At 44.4% G+C, this 23,733-nt stretch overlaps 1 protein-coding gene across 2 annotated transcripts in view; it reads left to right on the top strand.

Annotated features, from left to right (window-relative positions):
* Positions 1-23,733, top strand: part of nphp4 (nephronophthisis 4) — a 209,845-nt gene that overhangs the window by 170,889 nt on the left and 15,223 nt on the right. For both annotated transcript variants that reach the window (XM_082959999.1, XM_014135427.3), the window contains exons 19-26: positions 8,356-8,493; positions 10,472-10,695; positions 16,546-16,772; positions 18,513-18,702; positions 19,078-19,161; positions 20,576-20,732; positions 21,063-21,139; positions 21,564-21,649. In XM_082959999.1, the coding sequence (XP_082816125.1) occupies positions 8,356-8,493; positions 10,472-10,695; positions 16,546-16,772; positions 18,513-18,702; positions 19,078-19,161; positions 20,576-20,732; positions 21,063-21,139; positions 21,564-21,649 (1,183 nt within the window). The remainder of the gene's footprint in view (positions 1-8,355; positions 8,494-10,471; positions 10,696-16,545; positions 16,773-18,512; positions 18,703-19,077; positions 19,162-20,575; positions 20,733-21,062; positions 21,140-21,563; positions 21,650-23,733) is intronic.

Genomic DNA, 23,733 nt, shown 5'->3' with positions numbered 1-23,733 from the left:
TAGTCTTAATATGTCTGTATTTAAAAATAAATTAAAAATAATGGCAATTTTTTTTGAGTCTGAATTATTTTATGTGACATCAAACATTAAACCTTGTAAACAATTCAAGGTAAACTCGTAAACAATTCATTTAGACCGGGCGTTTATTTGAAACAGGTGTTTATTTTCTGAAATGTGTGCCATTGCTCGGATATTAAAAGGGCCTTGCGGCTATTTGAGACTCGCCGTTAAATGTACGTTTTACGGTAGTCACCACTAGCCACTAGTACCCTGCCCTGAACTTAGTCACTGTTACTATCCGGCTACCACCCGGTACTCTACCCTGCTCCTTAGACACTGCTGCCCTATGTAGATATTAAAATGACCGAATCAAATTTTATTAGTCACATGCGCCGAATACATCGGGTGTAGACCTCACAGTGAAATGCTTACTTACGAGCCCCTAACCAACAATGCAGTTTAAAAAAAATATGAGTAAGAATAAGAAATAAAAGTAACAAGTCATTAAAGAGTAGCAGTAAAATAACAATAGCAAGACTATACACAGGGGGGTACCGGTACAGAGTCAATGTGCGGGGGCACTGGTTAGTTGAGGTAATATGTACATGTAGGTAGAGTTATTACACTGACTATGCGTAGATGATAATAACAGTAGCAGTGGTGTTAGATGGGGAGGGGGGGGGGCAGCAATGTAAATAGTCTGGGTAGCCATTTGATTAGATGTTCAGGAGTCTTATGCCTTGGGGGTAGAAGCTGTTTAGAAGCCTCTTGGACCTAGACTTGGCGCTCCGGTACCGCTTACCGTGCGGTAGCAGAGAGAACAGTCTATGACTAGGGTGGCTGAAGTCTTTGACAATTTTTAGGGCCTTCCTCTGACACTGCCTGGTGTAGAGGTCCTGGATAGCAGGAAGCTTGGCCCCAGTGATGTACTGGGCCGTAGGCACCACCCTCTGTAGTGCCTTGCGGTCGGAGGCCGAGCAGTTGCCATACCAGGCAGTTATGCAACCAGTCAGGATGCTTTCGATTGGGCAGCTGTAGAACCTTTTGAGGATCTAAGGACCCATGCCAAATCTTTTCAGTCTCCTGAGGGGGAGTAGGTTTTGTCGTGCCCTCTTCACGACCGTCTTGGTGTGCTTGGACCATGTTAATTATTATTTGACCCTGCTGGTCATCTATGAACATTTGAACATCTTGGCCATGTTCTGTTATAATCTCCACCCGGCACAGCCAGAAGAGGACTGGCCACCCCTCATAGCCTGGTTCCTCTCTAGGTTTCTTCCTAGGTTCTGGCCTTTCTAGGGAGTTTTTCCTAGCCACCGTGCTTCTACACCTGCATTGCTTGCTGTTTGGGGTTTTAGGCTGGTTTTCTGTACAGCACTTTGATATATCAGCTGATGTAAGAAGGGCTATATAAATACATTTGATTTAATGTTAGTTTGTTGGTGATGTGGACACCAAGGAACTTGAAGAGCTCAACCTGCTCCACTACAACCCTGTCGATGAGAATGGGGGCGTGCTCGGTCCTCTTTTTTCTTTTTCCTGTAGTCCACAATCATCTTCTTTGTCTTGATCACGTTGAGGGAGAGGTTGTTGTCCTGGCACCACACGGCCAGGTCTCTGACCTCCTCCCAATAGGCTGTCTCGTCATTGTCGGTGATCAGGCCTACCACTGTTGTGTCATCGGCAAACTTAATGATGTTGTTGGAGTCATGCCTGGCCATGCAGTCATGAGTGAACAGGGAGTACAGGAGGGGAGTGAGCACGCACCCCTGAGGGGCCCCTGTGTTGAGGATCTGCGTGGCGGTTGTGTTGTTACCTACCCTTACCACCTGGGGGCAGCCCGCCAGGAAGTCCAGGATCCAGTTGCAGGGATGTGTTTAGTCCCAGGATCCTTATTTATGAGCTTTGAGGGCACTATGGTGTTGAACGCTGAGCTGTAGTCAATGAATAACATTCTCACATAGGTGTTCCTTTTGGCCAGGTGGGAAGTGCAATAGAGATTGCATCATCTGTGGATCTGTTAGGGCGGTATGCAAATTGGAGTGGGTCTAGGGTTTCTGGGATAATGGTGTTGATGTGAGCCATGACCAGCCTTTCGAAGCACTTCATGGCTACAGACGTGAGTGCTACGGGTCGGTAGTCATTTAGGCAGGTTACCTTAGTGTTCTTGGGCACAGGGACTATGGTGGTCTGCTTAAAACATGTTGGTATTACAGACTCGGACAGGGAGAGGTTGAAAATGACAGTAAAGACACTTGCCAGTTGGTCAGCACATGCTCGCAGTACACGTCCTGGTAATCCGTCTGGGCCTAAGGCCTTATGAATGTTGCCCTGTTTAAAGGTCTTACTCACATCGACTGCGGAGAGCGTGATCACACAGTCTTCCGGAACAGCTGGTGCTCTCATGCATGTTTCAGTGTTATTTGCCTCGAAGCGAGCATAGAAGTAGTTTAGCTCGTCTGGTAGGCTCATGTCACTGGGCAGCTCTCGGCTGTGCTTCCCTTTTTGTAGTCTGTAATGGTTTGCGAGCCCTGCCACATCCGACGAGCGTCAGAGCCGGTTTAGTACGATTCGATCGAAGTCCTGTATTGACGCTTTGCCTGTTTGATGGTTTGGCTGAGGGAAAAGCGGGATTTATTATAAGCTTCCGGGTTAGAGTCCCGCTCCTTGAAGGTGGCCAGCTCTAGCCTTTAACTCAGTGCGGATGTTGCCTGCAATCCATGGCTTCTGGTTGGGGTATGTACGTACGGTCACTGTGTGGACAACGTCATCGATGCACTTATTGATGAAGTCGATGACTGATGTGATGTACTGCTCAATGCCATCGGCGGAATCCCGGAACATATTCCAGTCTGTCATAGGAAAACAGTCCTGTAGCTTAGCATATGCCTCATCTGACCATTTTTTTTATTGATCTAGTCACTGGTGCTTCCTGCTTTAATTTTTGTTTGTAAGCAGGAATCAGAAGGATAGAATTATGATCGGATTTTCCAAATGGAGGGCGAGGGAGAGCTTTGTATGCATCTCTGTGTGTGAGTAAAGGTGGTCCAGAGTTTTTTCCCTCTGGTTGCATATTTAACATGCTGATAGAAATTTGGTAAGACAAATTTAAGTTTCCCTGCATTAAAGTCCCCGGCCACTAGGAACGCCGCCTCTGGATGAGCAATTTCCTGTTTGCTTATGGCGGAATACAGCTCTTTTAGTGCGGTCTTGGTGCCAGCATCAGTCTGTGGTGGTATGTAGATAGCTACGAAAAATAGTGTGGTCTACAGCTTATCATGAGATACTCTACCTCAGGCGAGCAAAACGTTGAGACTTCCTTAGATATCGTGCACCAGCTGTTGTTTGCAAATATACATAGTCCGTCACCCCTTGTCTTACCAGACAGTGCCTTGCCAAAATATTCATCCCCCTTGGCGTTTTTCCTTTTTTTCTTGCATTACAACCTGTAATTTAAATCGATTTTTATTTGGATTTCATGTAATGGACTTAGACAAAATAGTCCAAATTGGTGAAGTGAAATGGGAAAAAAAATTGTTTCAAAAAATTATAAAAAACGGGAAAGTGGTGCGTGCATATGTATTCACCCCTTTTGCTATGAAGCGCCTAAATAAGATCTGGTGCTACCAATTATATTCAGAAGTCACATAATTAGTTAGATTGCACACAGGTGGACTTTATTTAAGTTTCACATGATCTGTCACATGATCTCAGTATATATACACCTGTTCTGAAAGGCCCCAGAGTCTGCAACACCACTAAGCAAGGGGCACCACCAAGCAAGCGGCACAATGAAGACCAAGGAGCTCTGCAAACAGGTCAAGGACAAAGTTGTGGAGAAGTACAGATCAGAGTTGGGTTATAAAAAAATATCAGAAAATTTGAACATCCCATAGAGCACCATTAAATATATTATTAAAAAATGGAAAGAATATTGCCCCACAACAAACCTGCCAAGATGGGGCTGCCCACCAAAACTCACGGACCAGGCAAGGAGGGCATTAATCAGAGAAGCAACAAAGAGGCCAAAGATAACCCTGAAGGAGCTGCAAAGCTCCACAGCGGAGATTGGAGTATCTATCCATAGGACCACATTAAGCCATACACTCCATAGAGCTGGGCTTTACAGAAGAGTGGCCAGAAAAAAAGCCATTGCTTAAAGAAAAAAATAAGAAAACACGTTTGGTGTTTGCCAAAAGGCATGTGGGAGACTCCCCAAACATATGGAAGAAGGTACTCTGGTCAGATAAGACTAAAATTGAGCTTTTTGGCCATCAAAGAAAACGTTATGTATGGTGCAAACCCACCACCTCGCATCACCCTGAGAACACCACAGTGAAGCATAGTGGTGGCAGCATCATGCTGTGGGGATGTTTTTCATCGGCAGGGACTGGGAAACCGGTCAGAATTGAAGGAATGATGGATGGCGCTACATACAGAGAAACCTGTTTCAGTCTTCCAGAAATTTGAGACTGGCATGGAGGTTCATCTTCCAGCAGGACAATGACCCTAAGCATACTGCTAAAGTAACACTTGAGTGGTTTAAGGGGAAACATTTAAATGTCTTGGAATGGCCTAGTCAAATCCCAGACCTCAATCCAATTGAAAATGTGTAGTACGACTTAAAGATTGCTGTATACCAGCAGAACCCATCCAACTTGAAGGAGCTGGAGCAGTTTTGCCTTGAAGAATGGGCAAAAATCCCAGTGGCTAGATGTGCCAAGCTTATAGAGACATACCCCAAGAGACTTGAAGCTGTAATTGCTGGTGGCTCTACAAAGTTTTGATTTTGGGGGGTGAATAGTTATGCACACTCATGTTCTGTTTTTTTGTCTTATTTCTTGTTTGTTTCACAATAAAAAATATTTTGCGTCTTCAAAGTGGTAGGCATGTTGAGTAAATCAAATGATATAAACCCCCCAAAAATATATTTTAATTCCAGGTTGTAAGGCAACGAAATAGGAAAAATGCCAAGGGGTTGAATACTTTCGCAAGCCACTGTATGTTGACAATGTTGTCGGAGTCGAAGATATTGCAGTTGTGAATGTCCCATTGGTACTTTAATCTTCCGCGTTGGTCATCAATTTTATTTTCCAAAGATTGCACGTTTGCTAGCAAAATGGATGGAAATGGGGGTTTATTCTATCGCCTACAAATTCTCAGAAGTCAGCCCGCCCTCTGGCCCCTTTTTCTCCGCCTTCTCTTCACGCAAATGACGGGGATCTGGGCCTGTTCCCGGGGAAGCAGTATATCATTCACGTCAGGCTCGTCGGACTCGTTAAAAGAAAAAAAGGATTCTGCCAGTCCGTGGTGAGTAATCTCAGTTCTGATGCCCAGAAGTTATTTTTGGTCATAAGAGACGATAACAGCAACATTATGTACAAAATAAGTTTAAAAAGTTACAAACAACACAAAGAAACGAAAAAAAAAAAAATGGTTAGGAATATGTAAAACATCAGCCTTGTTCTCCAGCGCCATCTTGTCATGAAGTGTTCAATGACTAATGTTTACATACTGTTTTACCCATTTCATATATACAGTATACACTGACTATACCAAACATTAGGAACACCTTTCTAATATTGAGTTGCACAACCCCGTGCCCCCTTTTGCCCTCAGAACAGCCCCAATTTGTCGGGGCATGGGCTCTACAAGGTGTCGAAAGCGTGCCACAGGGTTGCTGGCCCATGTTGACTCCAATGCTTCCCACAGTTGTGTCAAGTTGGCTGGAGGTCCTTTGGGTGGTGGACCATTCTTGATACACACGGGAAACTGTTGAGCATGAAAAACCCAGCAGTGTTGCAGTTCTTGAGACAAACCAGTGCGCCTGGCCCCTACTACCATACCCCGTTCAAAGGCGCTTACATTTTTTGTCTTGCCCATTCAACCTCTGAATGGCACACATACAGAATCCATGTCTCAAGGCTTAAAAATCCTTCTTTAACCTGTCTCCTCCCCTTCATCTACACCGATTTCGAAGTGGATTTAACAAGTGATATCAATAAAGGATCATAGCCACCTGGTCACCTGGTCAGTGTGTCATTGAAAGAGCAGAGTGTTCTTAATGTGTTGAATACGCCGTGTACATATGAAGTGGCTAAAACAGTATGTAAACATTATTAAAGTGACAGTGGAATGAATACTTTCTGAACGCACTATATATATGCATATATTATATACATACATACAGTACTGGTCAAAAGTTTGGACACACCTACTCATTCAAGGATTTTTCTTTATTTTTACTATTTTCTACATTGTAGAATAATAGTGAAGACATCAAAACTCTGAAATAACACATATATATATTTGCTCTGTTGGAGCTTGAAACAAGCATTTTGCTGCACCTGCGATAACATCTGCAAAATATTTGTACCGACCAATAACATTTGATTTGATTTTAATAGAATTGAGCCCTCTGGCACTCTCTTTACAATTAGTCTCCTCTCAACAGAAGGCTTATAGCAGTTGCCCAACATAAGACATGCCTGAGCCTCCTCCAGAACAGAATGTTTAGAAAGAAATGTATTTGTGTAGAACAGATATGATTGTCTGTCATGTAGAATAGGGAATCATGTTCACTCTATTCATTCCATTTCTATCTGTAACGTGAAGTTTTCACATCACTGAATACATCCCTGCTTCCATTTCACAGGGACGACCCAACACTGTTTGCGCTGCGAGGGTGATTTAAATTGTGTGGAATGAAAAATGACTCAGGAGGGTGAAAAGTACTGTTGTCGATGTCACCCGAAATTATTACAGTGGTCATAATTTGATGATAATCATGGTTATAGTTCATGAATAAGCATGATTAAACTGTTTGCCAGCAGTTCACCACCCGGTCGTTTGTTGTGGCAGTCATTACTCATTTTATCACGTAGGCTAGCATACGTCTCAGGCCCTAGTGAGGGACTATTATCAATCATAGGAGAATTGGATAGCAGGAATGCACTGAAAGAATGTAACGAATGTTTCGTGGAATGGCCATCCGGATAGCATTTATTACCAAGACATTTACTCAATACGTAATGTCTTTACTATATAATATCTGTGGAATTATAACTCATACAAAATGTGACGTTTATATTTATAATTCGGTCAGATTCCATTGTGGCAGTGGCGACATAACAAGATGGATTTCGGAGGAATCACGAAGGACAAGGCAGAGACACCTCGGCCATTAATCTGCGCAATTGCGTCTGCCGGTGTCTGTTTGCATGGCAACCCTATCTCTTCGTTACTCACTGGGCCTGCCTATTATCAGCTGTTGATGAAATAGTTGGAGCTCTGAAGGATGCCGAGTGGCGGAGAGTGGTTTTAATTCCCACTAAAAACTCCACAAGCCCACGGAGATGTGTCGTACTGTGATAAAGCCGCTTAATTGCAATGCTCACGCTTTATGAAGTACGCCACGGCCGCAGTGCATCATTTCCGAGCTCCACAGTAAAAAAGTGTATGTAAAATTTAGACATTAGAAAAGTCACTTTCCCCCAAGTGGATGTTGCCAAACTCGAGTGAAATGCTCTGAATTGTAGCAGAGAAGACCGCAAGCAACAATTTAATGAATTCTAACCTTTAGTTTTAATTAGAGCCTCAGTCATCTTCCTGTAATTCTATCTGGAATCTGCCAGACAGCATAACCACCAATTACAAAACAATCTCTCTTTGAGGCCGTTTTTTGTTGTTGGAAATGCGCGCTGTGCTATTGGCAGCGAATAGAAGGTCCGGCGAACCCTGCTTGGCATTGGCACTCGCACTACTCCTCATAGTGAGCAATTGCTTCTCCCTCTCTCTTATTACCAGGTGTGAAGCTTTGCTCGACAGCCCGGGCGAGTCGACTGCCACACACAACTACTGTAGCTCGGCACTAAATGAATTAATGTCTGCTCTCCGCCAGAGGAGAACCTGGAATCAATCAACGTTCACCGTTGAGCACAACTCACCCTTTATCCTCCATGAGTGGGAAGCGAACATGGATTCCACTAGTTAGGGTCTCAAATTGGTGTCCGAGGAGGCAGTGTGCTGAGTGATACCTGGAGGTAACCTGGAAGCTTGTGTTGACAGATTGGATCAACACAACATAAAGCTATTGTATTTAGTGAATAGGTTTTTCTAAATGAAATTGCTAAATTAATGTTAGCTAACCCTGAGGTGTTAAGAAAAAGCCAATAACACAGTCCGACAACACGGACACCAAAAACACGAGGTAACTAAATAATGAAGTAACACATGCTATATCAAAGTCCAGATTCCGTATCCCAAAATATGGCCCTTTTGAGAAATTGTTCAAATAAAGAGAGCTTTGTCTACTCTCTCAAAATGGCATACTTTGGTTTTCTTGGTTTTCTCTAGGATGTCCTGTAGACCAGAACAAACCCAACAAGCCCCAGTGTCTTCCTCCGTCACGCTCCCACATCATCTCACCGCCGGATGCCACAAGTGGCTTCACCGGGGGCAGCTTGTCCTCCAAGAGCATCCAACGACTCAACGGTAGGACCCCCACACCCGTGTGTGTGTGTGTGTGTGTGTGTGTGTGTGCGTGTGCGCGGTTGGTTGATTTACAGGGCGGCGATGGCGGTGTTATTCATGACCGTCTCATCCAGATCCATTATACATTCTGCCCTTTCTCTTCAGCTCTGAGACACTCAATTTGCAGCCTAATTGAGCCTGCCCAAGCATATCTGGTGGCTGGTCGCACACAGTGTTCAGCACCTCACACACACCACAACAGAGGTGTGAAGAAGAAGAATAGTTGAAAATAATAATACATTTAATTTTTATAACACTTTTCATTACAGTGTTATTCCAAAGCTCTATATAGGCAAAAAATCTAACAATGATAATAAAAACCACAAAAAAAACCAAACATCATACATTTAGAATCAAGGCAGGAAATAGCGGTAGTAAGCTAGGAACTAAAGTAACTTTCCAGATTAGGACTATAAGAAATACAGGCTGTAAAAATGTGTTTTAAGGCCGTTTTAAAAGTTCTGATTGATGGAGTGGCTCTCAGATGATCAGGGAGAGCATTCTGTAGGCGAGGGGCAAGGGAGCAGAAAGCTCGGTCCCCCATAGTGCGGAGACGTGTCTGAGGACTTGAAGCCATGGTGAGTTGCTGAAGCAGAGCTTGTGAGGTGGCTCATAGAAATTAGGTAGCTGATGTACGTGGGACTCAATCCATTCAATGAATGTCCAAACAAAACCGAAGAAATCCAGTCTACAAACACTGTATGAAAACAACTACACATACCTGATTCACACTAAAGGATTGACCCGACTCATACTGTCCCGGCTTTTCTTTTCACATTCTTCTATGGTGGATGTGTAACCAGGCCAGTATAGTACAGCTTGGATTGGCTTGGTCTGCCCTAAAGTGTGAATCGGGCCACGGTGTGTGCTTACGATAAGGAATTCAGTTTATTTTCTAGATTGACGTTATTGCCAATGACTTCCCAACAGAATGACTGTAGTTCTGTTCAGTTAGTTGCTGAAGTACTACAGTTCCATTACTGTACCATTCTCTCCAAGCCTGTAGTGAATACCTACTACCCGGGGACTATCCAGCAAAGTGATTGGCAGATCGCTGACGCCATTCTGATAAGGAGGAATGCGAAGAAGTGCCGGGAGAGATGGAGATTGTGTGGGAAGTGGTAGAGAGACAGAGAGAGACAGAGGTGGGAGAGGGATAGAGAGGTAACGATAACAATGGAGAGGCGTGTAGAGAGAGAAGGGGAGAGGGAAAGAGAGAGGGTAAGAGAGACCGAGAGGGAGAGGCCAAGAGAGAGATAGAGGGGGAGATATCCCCCTGGTGAGTTATCAGTGAGTGGGAGCAGAGCCTTCCACTATTCTAGAAGGGCTTTAGATGAGAAACAGTACTTGAGGCCCTCTTCCTTTGATCCTCCACTTACTTCATCTATCTCTCTTTTATATTATTGGGCTGCTCCCCTTCCCCCCTTCCTTGGTTCCCAGATTATTTGTGGGCTGATATCAGTCAGATGTTTATCTTCCAATTGGTTCAGGGCGCTGTCTTAATGCATACTCAATCCCATCAGCATCATTACAGTAAGTGCTGTCTTGGCAACATCTGACAAAACAAATAAATACTGTATGTTTGGCTCGTGGTTCTCATGGTCGTTACTAGGTCTCTTCTCTGTCTATGGCTGATGGCTACAAAGATACTTTACATTAAAACAGTGGTCACTATAACTCTGGAGAGCCACAGGGTGTGTACACTGATGTTTCAGCCTAGCACTAAAAAGCATGAGCTGACAGACACCAACAAATGTTGGTAGAGGTGCTGACTAACGGAGTAGTAAACTAAAGAATGCTCCCAACAAGTTAATGGGTCAACGCAGATCAAAACAATTGTTTGTTGATGTGTTGAAGTAAGGTTGTTAATATTGTGAGTGCGTTGCAGTAAGGCTGTTAATGTATTGCTGTAAGATTGCTTGTTGTGAATGTGTTGCAGTGCGTAACGCGGCGCGGGCCCAGAGGCTGGTGGAGCTGGACGGGGACCTGGTGCCATTGCTCCAGAGCCATATGAAGGAGGGCGGTGGGACGCCCCGCACTAACACCCCCTGGTGGGGCGAGACAGACGACGTACGCCAGCGCAAACTCAACCGCATGGTGGCCGTGCGGCAGCACGAGGGGGGACAAGATGGCACCGGCAGCGAGGTCAAGACGAAGGTCACGGTAAAGTCAACAACATGGCCACCTGGCTCTCTACTAAGAAGCCCACTTGGTCTTTTCCCCTTCCCCCAAAATCATTTTAAAGACATCGATGTACAGCAAAGCTTTTAGACGTCACTGCAGAACACACGCCATACGCATATGCCCACATGCAGCTGTGGGGCTTACAGGGCCAAATTTCTTATAATATTCAAGACATCAATGTAGCAGCAGAACACACATATCACAATACCGGAACATATGAGAACAAAAATTGGCAAACAAAGTAGCAGTGCAACAGACAGATCAAACAGCCAGGTAGCCTATAGGCTACTATCTATGGTGCTGAAATGGACAGCACTCTCCAAGGGGCTTGTTATCTCAGAGGATTTTAGACGTCACTGTTTAACACTCGCCATACGCATATACCCATACTCAGCTGTAGGGTTGCACTTTTTGTGTAATATTCAGAGGTGGAAACTTTCTGTGGGAATTAATGGAAATATATGCAAATTAATATTAATACCATTTAAATGTAGATGTTTTTTGCATTGTTTTTTTGCATTACCATATCATATGGAGAAAGAAACATAAACCTTTTACCTTATCATAAGTAAACATAATTGCAAATGATTAAATCCTTCCAATAGAAAATAAATAAATAAATAAACAATTTAGTTATGAATTTAACTTTAATTCAATTAGTTGACTCTTAACATGGGAGGATTCACACAACAAAAGAAAGGGAATATTGAATGATCCCCAATGATCCATCGCATCTCCCAAAAACATTTTCAACATACATCTGTAAAATGATAGTCTAGAAACTAAAGATTTGGTTGTCTTCCTCTCAGGCTTCCATGTCTTTTTCCTGGACCTTCTCAATGTCCACCTTTTGAACATCACTCTTCACTTTCCAACCTTGTTGAGGATGGCTCGTTGTCAGGCTCAAAAAGCCTCAAATTTGCCCAGATGGCCACCAATTTTTCAACCCTTGTATTGGTCAGCCTGTTGCGTGCTTTGGTGTGTGTGTTCCCAAACAAGGACCAGTTGCACTCTGAGGTGGCTGATGTTGGTGGGGTTTGGAGGATGATGGAGAAAACAGGGGAAAGAGCCTCAGATCCACAAAGTCCCTTCCACCAGGTCAAATCAAATTAAATCAAATTTTATTTGTACATGGTTAGCAGATGTTAATGCAAGTGTAGCGAAATGCTTGTGCTTCTAGTTCCAACCATGCAGTAATATCTAACAAGTAATCTAACAATTTCACAACAACTACCTTATACACACAAGTGTTAAGGAATGATTAAGAATATCTACATAAAAATATATGGATGAGCGATGGCCGAACGGCATAGGCAAGATGCAGTAGATGGTATAGAGTACCGTATATACATATGAGATGAGTAATGTAGGGTATGTAAACATTATATAAAGTGGCATTGTTTGTGGCTAGTGATACATTTATTACATCAAATTTTATATTATTAAAGTGGCTAGAGATGAGTCAGTATGTTGGCAGCAGCAGTCTGATGGCCTTGAGATAGAAGCTGTTTTTCAGTCTCTGTCCCAGCTTTGATGCACCTGTACTGACCTCGCCTTCTGGATGATAGCGGGGTGAACAGGCAGTGGCTCGGGTGGTTGTTGTCCTTGATGATCTTTTTGGCCTTCCTGTACATCGGGTGGTGTAGCTGTCCTAGAGGGAAGGTAGTTTGCCCCCGGTGATGCGTTGTGCAGACATCACTACCCTCTGGAGAGCCTTACGGTTGTGGGCGCAGCAGTTGCCGTACCAGGCGGTGATACAGCCCGACAGGATGCGCTGCTGTGCCTTCTTCACCACGCTGTCTGTGTGGGTGTACCATTTCAGTTTGTCCGTGATGTGTACGCCGAGGAACTTAAAACTTTCCACCTTCTCCACTATAGTCCCGTTGATGTGGATAGGGGGCTGCTCCCTCTGCTGTTTCATGAAGTCCATGATCATCTCCTTTGTTTTGTTGACATTTAGTGTGAGGTTATTTTCCCGACACCACACTTCGAGGACCCTCACCTCCTCCCTGTAGGCTGTCTCGTTGTTCTTGGTAATCAAGCCTACCACTGTAGTGTCATCTGCAAACTTGATGATTGAGTTGGAGGCGTGCATGGCCACGCAGTCATGGGTGAACAGGGAGTACAGGAGAGGGCTGAGAACGCACCCTTGTGTGTGATGAGATATGTTGGCACGACTGCCATATTGTATCTCCATCCCAAAGCCCTTGCTTGGAAGTGTACTTCGCCAGACTGCCAAGAACCTTGCCCTCATCCAGGCCAAGGTGGCGAGACACGGTAGTGATGACACCATAGGCCTTGTTCATCTCTGCACCAGACAGGATGCTCTTGCCAGCATACTTGGGGTCCAACATGTACGCTGCGGCGTGTATGGGCTTCAGGCAGAAGTCTTCACGCTTTTTGATGCATTTCAGAACTGCAGTTTCCTCTGCTTGGAGAAACAGGGAAGTGGGCAGGGCATTACAGAGTTCTTCTCTTACATCTGCAAGCAGAGTCTGACCATCAGACAGGATGGCATTGTCTCCCGCAATCTGTTCAACGGCTACTGCTATAGATTTCAGGAGTTTCAGGCTGCTTACCACTCTCTCCCAAAATACATCATCCAGGAGGATCCTCTTGATGGGGCGGTCCATATCGGCAGACTGATATGGCCATTTCTTGGAGAGACTCCTTCCCCTCCAGGAGACTGTCAAACATGATGACAACACCACCCCAACGGTGTTGCTGGGCAGCTTCAATGTGGTGCTCTTATTCTTCTCACTTTGCTTGGTGAGGTAGATTGCTACTGTAACTTGATGACCGTTCACATACCTAACCATTTCCTTGGCTCTCTTGTGGAGTGTATCCATTGTTTTCAGTGCCATAATGTCCTTGAGGAGCAGATTCAATGCATGAGCAGCACAGCCAATGGGTGTGATGTGAGGGTAGGACTCCTCCACTTTAGACCAAGCAGCCTTCCTGTTTGCAGCATTGTCTGCACCAGTGCAAATACCTTCTGTGGTCCAAGGTCATTGATGACTGCCTTCAGCTCATCTGCAATGTAGAGACTGGTGTGTCTGTTGTCACTTGTGTCTGTGCTCTTGTAGAATAGTCGTTGAGGGGTGGAGATGATGTAGTTAATTATTCCATGCCCACGAACATTCGACCAGCCATCAGAGATTATTGCAATACAGTCTACTTTCTCTATGATTTGCTTGACCTTCACTTGAACTCTGCATCCAGCAAATTAGTAGATAAAGCATGTCTAGTTGGAGGGGTGTATGCTGGGCGACGATCATTCTGAAATATCTTCCAATACACATTGCCTGTGAGCATCAGATGTGAACCAGTTGCCTACACAGCTCGAGCAAGAGATTCATCAGCATTTCTCTGACTACGTTCCTCCATTGAGTCAAAAACAAACTTCCAGGAGGACCATGAGCTGTTGCTATCGATAAGGTATGTGATTCATCATTTTCACCTTGAATAGAAGTAGAGCGACTTTTGTCAGAGGTTGCTTGTTGTGAGCGCTGAGGGAACTTTATGCACTTGGCCAGATGATTCTGCATCTTTGTTGCATTCTTCACATATGTTTTGGCACAGTATTTGCAAATGTACGCAGCTTTTCCTTCTACATTCGCTGCAGTGAAATGTCTCCATACATCAGATAGTGCCCATGGCATTTTCCTGTGAAGATTACAAAAAATTGACAGATAAATAGTTAAGCAGTTATACAACTCCTTTGTAAGATAAATGTTTTACAATGAAATATGTATGGAAACAGGTGAATTAACACTCAGTTAGCAGGCTCAAGCTAGCTAAAACCCACATGGTAGCAAAAACTAACTTGCAGAAATTGTTAGTTAGAAATGATTTAAACACACCTTGCTGTAGGCTACTATTTACTACTAACAAAAAAATCAGGAATGTCGTATAAAATATATTCACCCCACCCAGTATTGTAATCAAAACTTACAGGAAAAGCATGTAGTCCTTGGCTCAGACAGTGTAGTAATGTGGGCTCAATAGCATCTCATTTGTTTGCAAGATCTTGAGAATCAGCTGTACATGTGATGGAAGAGTGCACTGCACATGTGATGGAGGAATGCACTGTGCATGCAAAGGGTTGCAATTCCATTGAATTGGGGATAGTTTAACCAAAATATGCCCCAAGACCTAGAATTGCCTCATGTGTATCTCACCAAAAAGGTTTACTGTTATAAGCTAACTTTATTGATTCATTTACGCAAAATTCCCAGGCTTAACTTCCCATGGAAAATGTACCGGAAATTTACCGGAAAGTTTCCGACCCTTTGCAACCCTACTCAGCTTTGGGGCTTACCCGCACTTCATGTAACTTCAAATAAAATACATCGATGTAGAATACAGCAGAACACACATCAGAATGTATAGGTTCCCTGCCTTTGTGATAATATCAAGAGCATATTCAGATTAACTTCACAGAACCAGTCAATAGAAAAGATGTGCCTACCTTAGTTTTCCAAAACCTCCCACAAGACAGCCGTTCCCTCATGTGTCTTCTCCCCCTTTCCTATTTTGCTCCTAGTGTCTGTGCCACATCTGTGTCCTTTAGCAATCCATGACCTCACTTAGGGGACTGGGTTGAATTTAGTCAGAGGTGGGCAAACAGTAGTCCTGATATGGTGGAGGTGTACAGGGAGGCACGGGTTGTGGTACAAATCAGGTTCTTTGAGAAAATCCCCGCTCACATTCTGCACTGCTGACTGCCACCAACAGGTATTTCAGTCCACCTGGAATATCTCCTTTACCATTGGTGTCCCTGTACTTTCTGTATGCCTGTGTGACTGTGCATGGACTGTCAATGCCAAACCGCTGGCAGAGAGATTCTGAGGGCTCTTAGTTTTTTTGTAATGTCTGAGGCAGAGGTGGTTACTGTACACTCCACCTGCTCTTTTGCAAGTTTCATCCCTCCAGTCTTTTCCAGACCCAAGCTCCTTACTTCATTGCATGTTGTACAGCCCAGCCTCGTATTTTGCATGACAAGCCAAGTTGCTTGCTTGGTTTGCTTGCGCTTGAACTGAGCCTCCAAATTGAACCTACTCCAGGCACTTCGTTGGTGGATGCACTGTCCTCCCCTCCCCCTCTCGCGCCAAATCTGTCTCGCTAGTAGGTCAACTAGCTAGTGGAGGTGCCAGTGGTGATGCAGAATTAGCAGCGATGTTAGCTATCTAAGGCATGGCGCCATCAGGAACAGCTTCCTCACTCCTCTCCTCTGGCATTTCTCTGGTTGGTTTCGGGTTAGGTGCTTCACCATCTTTCTCTGGATTTTTGGACTTGAAAAACGTCATCAAACTAGATTGCCTTTTCTTATCCTTTTTTAATCTTACCAAGGAGACTATCCCACATTTCAAATTCAGAATTATCAGTAGACAAGGGAGACAGCTAGCTAGCCTAGGCTACGTGATGTGATTACGTAGGGACCTCTTCACTAGCCGACCACCACTTAAACCTGTTTCAAGATCAGTTACTTACCAGGCCGGCCTACCCCATAACATGTACAAATAAGAGATCAGGTCTGAAATCATTGTGGCAGGATAGGATGATTACACAGTAGTATCATCACACTTTTACATGAAGGTTTTCTTGGGGTGCTGGAGAAATAATGAGTAGGCAATTGATCTAACTCTGATCGCTTTTATTATAATGTTTACAGTACAAACAGTGAGACAATAAATGAATCATGCCGCGAAAGGTACCGGATCTGGGCAAATGGGTTCCAGAACAAACAAAGTCAAATATGAGAGGTGCTGGCAGGATCCAGCTCAAATAAAGCACCGATTCTATGGTCTCTCCACTTTTTACCTTCAGGCCCGCCGAGCAGAGCGTGCCCAGTTGGCGAGGGACCTGCGCCTGATGCATGCCTACAGGGAACGCAGTAAGGCAGAAGGGATCACCCACATACTAAGCCAGGCCATCACCATACACCACACCCTCTACGCCACGCTGGGCACTGCCGAGTACCTGGAGTACGTCCTCCGCAACCCCTTCAACACCCCACAGACCGTCACCATCTATAGCGAAGACCCCGAGCTCAGGTATGTGGGGAAAGGAATGCTGGGGGGAGTGGAGCATGTGTGTGTGGGGTGTGGTGTTTGTTAGAGTTTGTGTGTGCCTGGTGTTATATTGGGGGGGTTGAGAGAGAAAAATAATATTGTAAACAATTGTATTTAAGCAGGCTGCAAAATACCATCAAGCCCCTCCCCACCCTTTCTATGTATCTGATTCTGAGTCAGACTTCGTTTATATTCCACAGCACGTTTAACCAGGAGAGAACAGGTGAAGTCTTACACTGGCTATCAATTGCCCTTGAACCAGATACATAGATAATGCTGGAGAAATACAGTCTCTCTCTCCCTCCTCCCCATAACCCATTATTTCACACGCAGACACACTAACCACACACCCCACACTCCCCCACCATAGTCTCCCATTATGGATTTTTCTCAGATCTGCATGGTGTTGGATGGAGAAGCGTCCTTCATGTTGATAAACAGAAGAAGGAGGACTGGAGGAGAGTAGCGGTGTGATGGGGGGAATGAATCATTATAGCATTTGCACCGGCCAGCAGGCTCTCCGGGTCTAATTGGGGATCAGGAAACACCAGAGCTGTGCTACGGATCTGCAAGCTTTCCTATCCCTGGCCGCTTAAAGGGCTGCGTGCCAACGTTAACCACCAGATATGACACACCGCCGCTGCCGACACGTTTAACACAGAACCGGCTGCCGTCTCTCGAAGAGGCATTAGAGAGTAAACAGTGAGACATTGAGGTCTTTTCTAGCAAATCATAGATGCTTACTATTATACTATTACCCTTTTCACACGACTGAGCCAAATTGAGATGTACTGGGCTGGCCTGGTTACACATCTACAATAGTTGGAACGGAAAAATATATATCTAAGCCAGAACAGGGTGGGCCCTGTATTATTAATCAGGCATCTGTGTCATCTTTCTCTCTTCTCTTTCTCTCCTCTCTTTCTCTCTGTGTCTCTCTCCCTCTCTCTTCTTTTCTCTCTCTGTATCTCTCGCTCTCTCTCATCTTTCTCTTTGTGTGTGTGTCTTGTTTTATCTTTCTCCTCTCCTGATGCCCTTTCATTCCCTACTGAAGCATGCACGCGCGCACACACACGCACACACATACATTTTTTTAATACTTTACGAAAAGGTGTGTGTGCGTGTGAAGTTTTGTTCTCTAATTAGCTACCAGACTGGAGAATGGGAAATTGTAGTAGTAAGAGCTCATTGAAATGGTCGACTAGCTCCAGCCTTCATTTAGAAGGTGGGATTTTGGAGAAAATTCATAAATTCTTCATCGTCTATTGAGAAATGTCCCTTCTCCATGCCTGCAGGTTGAGCCTTTGAAGTTAAAAGCAGCCCCCTTTTCCTTTATGTATTTGTGCATTAAATGTGTGTACTCAAAGAAAATAACTTCCCTATACCACCAGTCTGTGTTACTTTTTTGTTCCCCAAGATCTCTCCCCGGGAATCCATTTCGTGAAGAGGTTTGAAGATTTACAATGACTTGCCTACCGTTTACCAATCAGGCCGTATGTAATTGAAAGAAGAGCAGTGCACCGATAAACGGTTGGCCTTTGGAAGTGTGACAGACTGCTGACCAGCGAGGATGCTCCTCTCTCTCTCTCTTTTCTTCTTCTCATCTCTCTCTCTCTCCTTTCTCTTACCTTTCCATCTTTTCTCTCCCTATATTCTTCTCTCCCCCCCCCCATCCCTTTCTCTTTTAACAGTCCTCTCTCTCACTCCCCTTTGTCTGTTCAGTGTCATAACAGACTGTGATGAGTGGCGGTATTTCAAGACACTGACCAAAACCTTAACCCCCCTGGAGGAGGACATGTTCCACCTCAAAGAGGGCACGCTTGCTCCCCAGGTGTACCTGCGGCCCAAGGAGAGTGTGCACGTCCCCCTTAAATACCAGACCTTCGTCTCAGACAACTCTGTGGTTCCCCAGGTAACCTAATGCGTCACCATGACAACCATGACAGTCAGACGTTAGAACACAGGCTTTAGTTTATCAGTTCGCCCAGGGAGATTAGCCAGAGCCTGACTTCTATTACCAGGGTGAGAAAATGCAAATATAGGGTAAATATAATAGGATTAATGCCATATGATTGGGTTAATGTCATTGGGAGTTTAGGTTAACAATACCCAGTTAGAGTTTCTCTTATCTGCACATCTTATTGACTGCTACGTCTTTCTCTGTCCCTACAGATTGTACACTGATGCTTTACAGTTTTATAACCTGCTGTACATTCCCAGTTGTCTTGGTCGATTTAAAAGATGTATACATGTATTATTTATGTGTTTGTTTATCTACGTCTTGCAGGGGCCGAGTCTCATACCCAGTGGCAGAAGTACTCAGGTGGCCAAGAAACATCTGTCCAATACTGTGCTGGCAAAGTCAATCAAGGTATACATGGACAACCCAACCTCTGGATAAAAACATGTCCAGGGGTTGTTGTTTTTTTGCATTGGGATGAATGCGGTTTCTGTTTTAAAGGATTTCCAGTGTGTCATGTGAGGGAATATTGTGTGTGCCTTAGAGTGCCATATGATAATTCTTTATATTCACTGTTTATTTCCTTTTGTATAGTTGAAGAATCCTATTTCGTGTCTCCGGAGGCTAGAATTATGCTAGCTAGTGTTTGTATTTGTGATGCGTTACAGATGTACGCTTCCCATGATTATAAATAAACCTCTCACAAAGTAGATTATTTATAAACCATGTCAATCTTGAGTTTGAGCTTGTTTTAGAGATACATCTCCTACTTTACCTGTATTCCTGCCTTCCTCAATTAAGTTTAGTTAAGCCTGGTTTAGTTAAGCCTTGTTTAGTGTTTACCACATGGCGTCCATCAAATGTTTATTTGGTCTCACTTTAAAGTACTGTAAGTGTCTGAAATACCTATGTGTTTATATGGTACTGTAGTTACATAGACACTCACATTGTTATAACAGTGTAGGACAAGTAGGTTTTGCTGCACTTGATTTCCTGACGCGTTGGAATAAATGGAATAGTGCAAACCCTGTCATTGAGCACTCCAGGCACACTCAACCAAATGCTCAAAGTTTTTGGATAAGAAAACTAAGGTAACACTACTTAAAGCCTGCAGGTATATAATGCTTTATAACTTTCTTGTGCCAACAACCCTCTTTTTGACCTACACTATCAATTCTGAAATCGTCTGGACTTGTGCCCAATGGAACCTGCTAAACACGTTATGATAACATATACTAACCCACTCTATCATCACAGTCAGTATATTGTTAAAGCAAGACTCTCAAACATCGTCAAGCCTGACTTTAAACACATTGTGTGTCCCCGATTACCTACAGGCCCCAGTTCCTGTCCCCCTTTGATGTGTCTGAAAGTGCTGTGGGTGGTGCCAGTGTTGGCCTGCTGACAGCTGTTGGGGTTGTGTGTCAGTTTCACTGGGACAGTGGGTTTAATGGAAAGTGACCTCTGACAGACAGACATCCTCCTCACAGCAGCAGTACTGTATGTGTGCATGCATGCGTGATAACGCAAATGAGAGGTCCTGTCTTTGCACTCTATAACAATGTGTATCTATACCAGACTTGGGTTCAAATAGTATACGTCTTAAGTTTATTGTAACTGGATCAAGACTGCTGTACATAAAGCATTCTCCTCTACCTTAAATTGCTCTTACCTTGAGTTGTCTATGTGGGCCAGTAGTGACAGCATCCACGATAATCTGTTGTTTACTTTCGCTACAGGCAGCAGTAAGCATTATTATTTTTCAATATGAAATCTCCACTTTCCTTTGTCGTCCACCCTTCCCTCTCCCCAACCCTACTCGCAGGTGACATTCAGGGCAGAGGATGGTAAGCCGCTGGCCATCTGCCAGGTGAGCGTGGAGCCCACGCCGCACGTCATTGACCAGACATTCCGCTTCTACCAGCCAGAGTTGTCCTTTCTGAAGAAGGCCCTGCGCCTGCCCCCCTGGGAGAGAACGCCAGGTGCCCACTATTAGCCCCATTAGCCTAGCTACACACACACACACACACACACACACACACACACACACACAAATAGACAGACACGCTAACACACACAGAATGCAATTGCAGACACTCACACACACATACTGTACATACACACACAGAGAAAGAGATGCAGTCACAGACATACACACAAACACACAAACGCGCGCACACACACACTCGTCACCAGTTGTGCACTAAATGCTCAGTTTGTTCTCTCTCCCTCTCTTTTATCACCCTCTATCCTTCTCCAATGTTCTCTCTCTCTCTCTCTGTCTGGCGTGTTGGCCCGGCCGGGGCCACCAGTTGGAGACACAGATGCTGGGTCTCAGATCTCAGTGCGCTGCAGTGACCCCAACGTCATCTGTGAAACAAAGATGTTGGTAAGAGAATGAATGGAATAATTTGCTCTGATAATCGGGCCAGCACTGAAACTGGGGTGTGTGTGTTAATTACGACAGCAGCTCTCACTCCATTTCCCGGGGGTAACCTCAGGGGTTTCACATTTCTATCTTTCCCAGCACTAATCATCTGTTCACTGAGCCCTTGATTAGTTTAATCTAAATTGTTAGTGCTGGGATGAAACAAAAAGGTGTTCCCCGAGGAATGGATACTAAATTATGGAACTGATTTGCTAAGGAAAACTAAAATGTGCAAGGTTTCAGAATTCAAAAAGAGGCTAACTGCTGTGTTTTGAAAGACATTTGTAATCGCATAACATGGGTATCGGCCGCTGAAAACATTCCACGAAAGAGTGGATTTCCACTAAATGCTTCAATAAACCTCAATGTTATTTCTCTTTGACAGGCACAAGGGGAGCCTCAAGATGTGTATTTAAAAGTGCCGGGCAGTCCGAGCCCGCAAATCCGAAAGTTCTTCATCACAGTGTTCACGTATGTATCCTACATAAACACACACACACGACACATGCACACATAGATACACTACATGTGGACACCTGCTAGTTGAACATCTCATTACAAAAATTATGGGCATTAGTATGGAGTTGGACCCCCCTTTGCTGCTATAACAGCCTCAGTTCTTCTGGGAAGGCTTTCCACTAGATGTTGGAACATTGCTGCGGGGACTTGTTTCCATTCAGCCACGAGCATTAGTGAGGTCGGGCACTGATGTTGGGCGATTAGGCCTGGCTTGCAGTCGGCGTTCCAATTCATCCCAAAGGTGCTCGATGCGGTTGAGGTCAGGTCTCTGTGCAGGTCAGTCAAGTTCTTCCACACCGGTCTCATCAAACCATTTCTGTATGGACCTTGCTTTGTGCACAGGGGCATTGTCATGCTGAAAGAGGAAAGGGCCTTCCCCAAACTGTTTCCACAAACTTAGAAGCACAGAATTGTCTAGAATGTCATTGTATGCTGAAGATGGCCCTTCAATGGAACTAAGGGGCCTAGCCCGAACCATGAAAAACAGTCCCAGACCATTATTCCTCCCCCACCATACACTATATATACACAAAAGTATGTGGACACCCCTTCAAATGAGTGGATTTGTCTATTTCAGAACAGATCTCACATCTCATCACAGATTTGTAATGTTGTTCTTCTTAGTAATGTTGGGTTTTTGAGCTAGCGCCCAATAGATTCTCATTCTCTCCTTGAAGGAGAGCGTTCTTTGTCCCAGAATCGCCCAGAATGCACCGCGCGGCCCATTGACGTAGCATGGGCAACATTTCTTTCCTTTGATCCTGACTAGTCTCCCAGTCCCTGCTGCTGAATAACATCCCCACAGCATGATGTTGCCACCACCATGCTTCACCGTAGGGATGGTGCCAGGTTTCCTCCAGACGTGACGCTTGGTATTCAGACCAGAGAATCTTGTTTGTCATGGTCTGAGAGTATTTAGGTGCCTTTTGGCAAACTCTAAGCGGCTGTCATGTGCCTTTTAATGAGGAGTGGCTTCTGTTAGGCCACTCTGCCATAAAGTCCTGATTGGTGGATTGCTGCAGAGATGTTTGTCCTTCTGGAATGTTCTCCCATCTTCACAGAGGAACTCTGGAGCTTTGTCAGATTGATCATCGGGTTCAATCTGACGAAGTAGGTTTGGACAAACCTACTCATTCAAGGGTTTTTCTTCATTTTTTCTATTTTCTACATTGTAGAATAATAGTGAAGACATATAAACTATGAAATAACACATATGGAATCATGTAGTAACCAAAAAAGTGATTCTTCAAAATAGCCACCCTTTGCCTTGATGACAGCTTTGCACACTCTTGGCATTCTTTCAACCAGCTTCACCTGGAATGCTTTTCCAACAGTTTTGAAGGAGTTCCCACATATGCTGAGCACTTGTTGGCTGCTTTTCCTTCACTCTGCGATCCAATTCATCCCAAACCATCTCAATTGGGTTGAGGCCAGGTGATTGTGGAGGCCAGGTCATCTGATGCAGCACTCCATCACTCTCCTTCTTGTTCAAATAGTGAGGGGTCATTGTCCTGTTGAAAAATAAATGATAGTACCACTAAGCGCAAACCAGATGGAATGGCATATCGCTGCAGAATGCTGTGGTAGCCATGCTGGTTAAGTGTGCCTTGAATTCTAAATAAATCACAGACAGTGTCACCAGCAAAGCACCCCCACACCATCACACTTCCTCCTCCATGCTTCACGGTGGGAACCACACATGCAGAGATCATCAGTTCACCTACGCTGCGTCTCACAGACACTGAGATTAGAACCAAAAATCTCACATTTGGACTCATCAGACCAAAGGACAGATTTCAACCAGTCTAATGTCCATTGCTCGTGTTTCTTGGCCCAAGCAAGTCTCTTCTTCTTATTGGTGTCCTTTAGTAGTGGTTTCTTTGCAGCAATTCGATTAGGAAGGCCTGATTCAGGCAGTCTCCTCTGAACAGTTGATGTTGAGATGTGTCTGTTACTTGAACTCTGTGAAGCGTTTATTTGGGCTTCGATCTGAGTTGCAGTTAACTCTAATGAACTTATCCTCATGAGAGCTAGTT

The sequence above is a fragment of the Salmo salar genome, chromosome 13 (genome assembly GCF_965601325.2).
Source record: "Salmo salar chromosome 13, fSalSal1, whole genome shotgun sequence".
Classification (NCBI taxonomy): Eukaryota; Metazoa; Chordata; class Actinopteri; order Salmoniformes; family Salmonidae; genus Salmo; species Salmo salar.
This window is presented reverse-complemented; position numbering and strand designations above follow the sequence as displayed.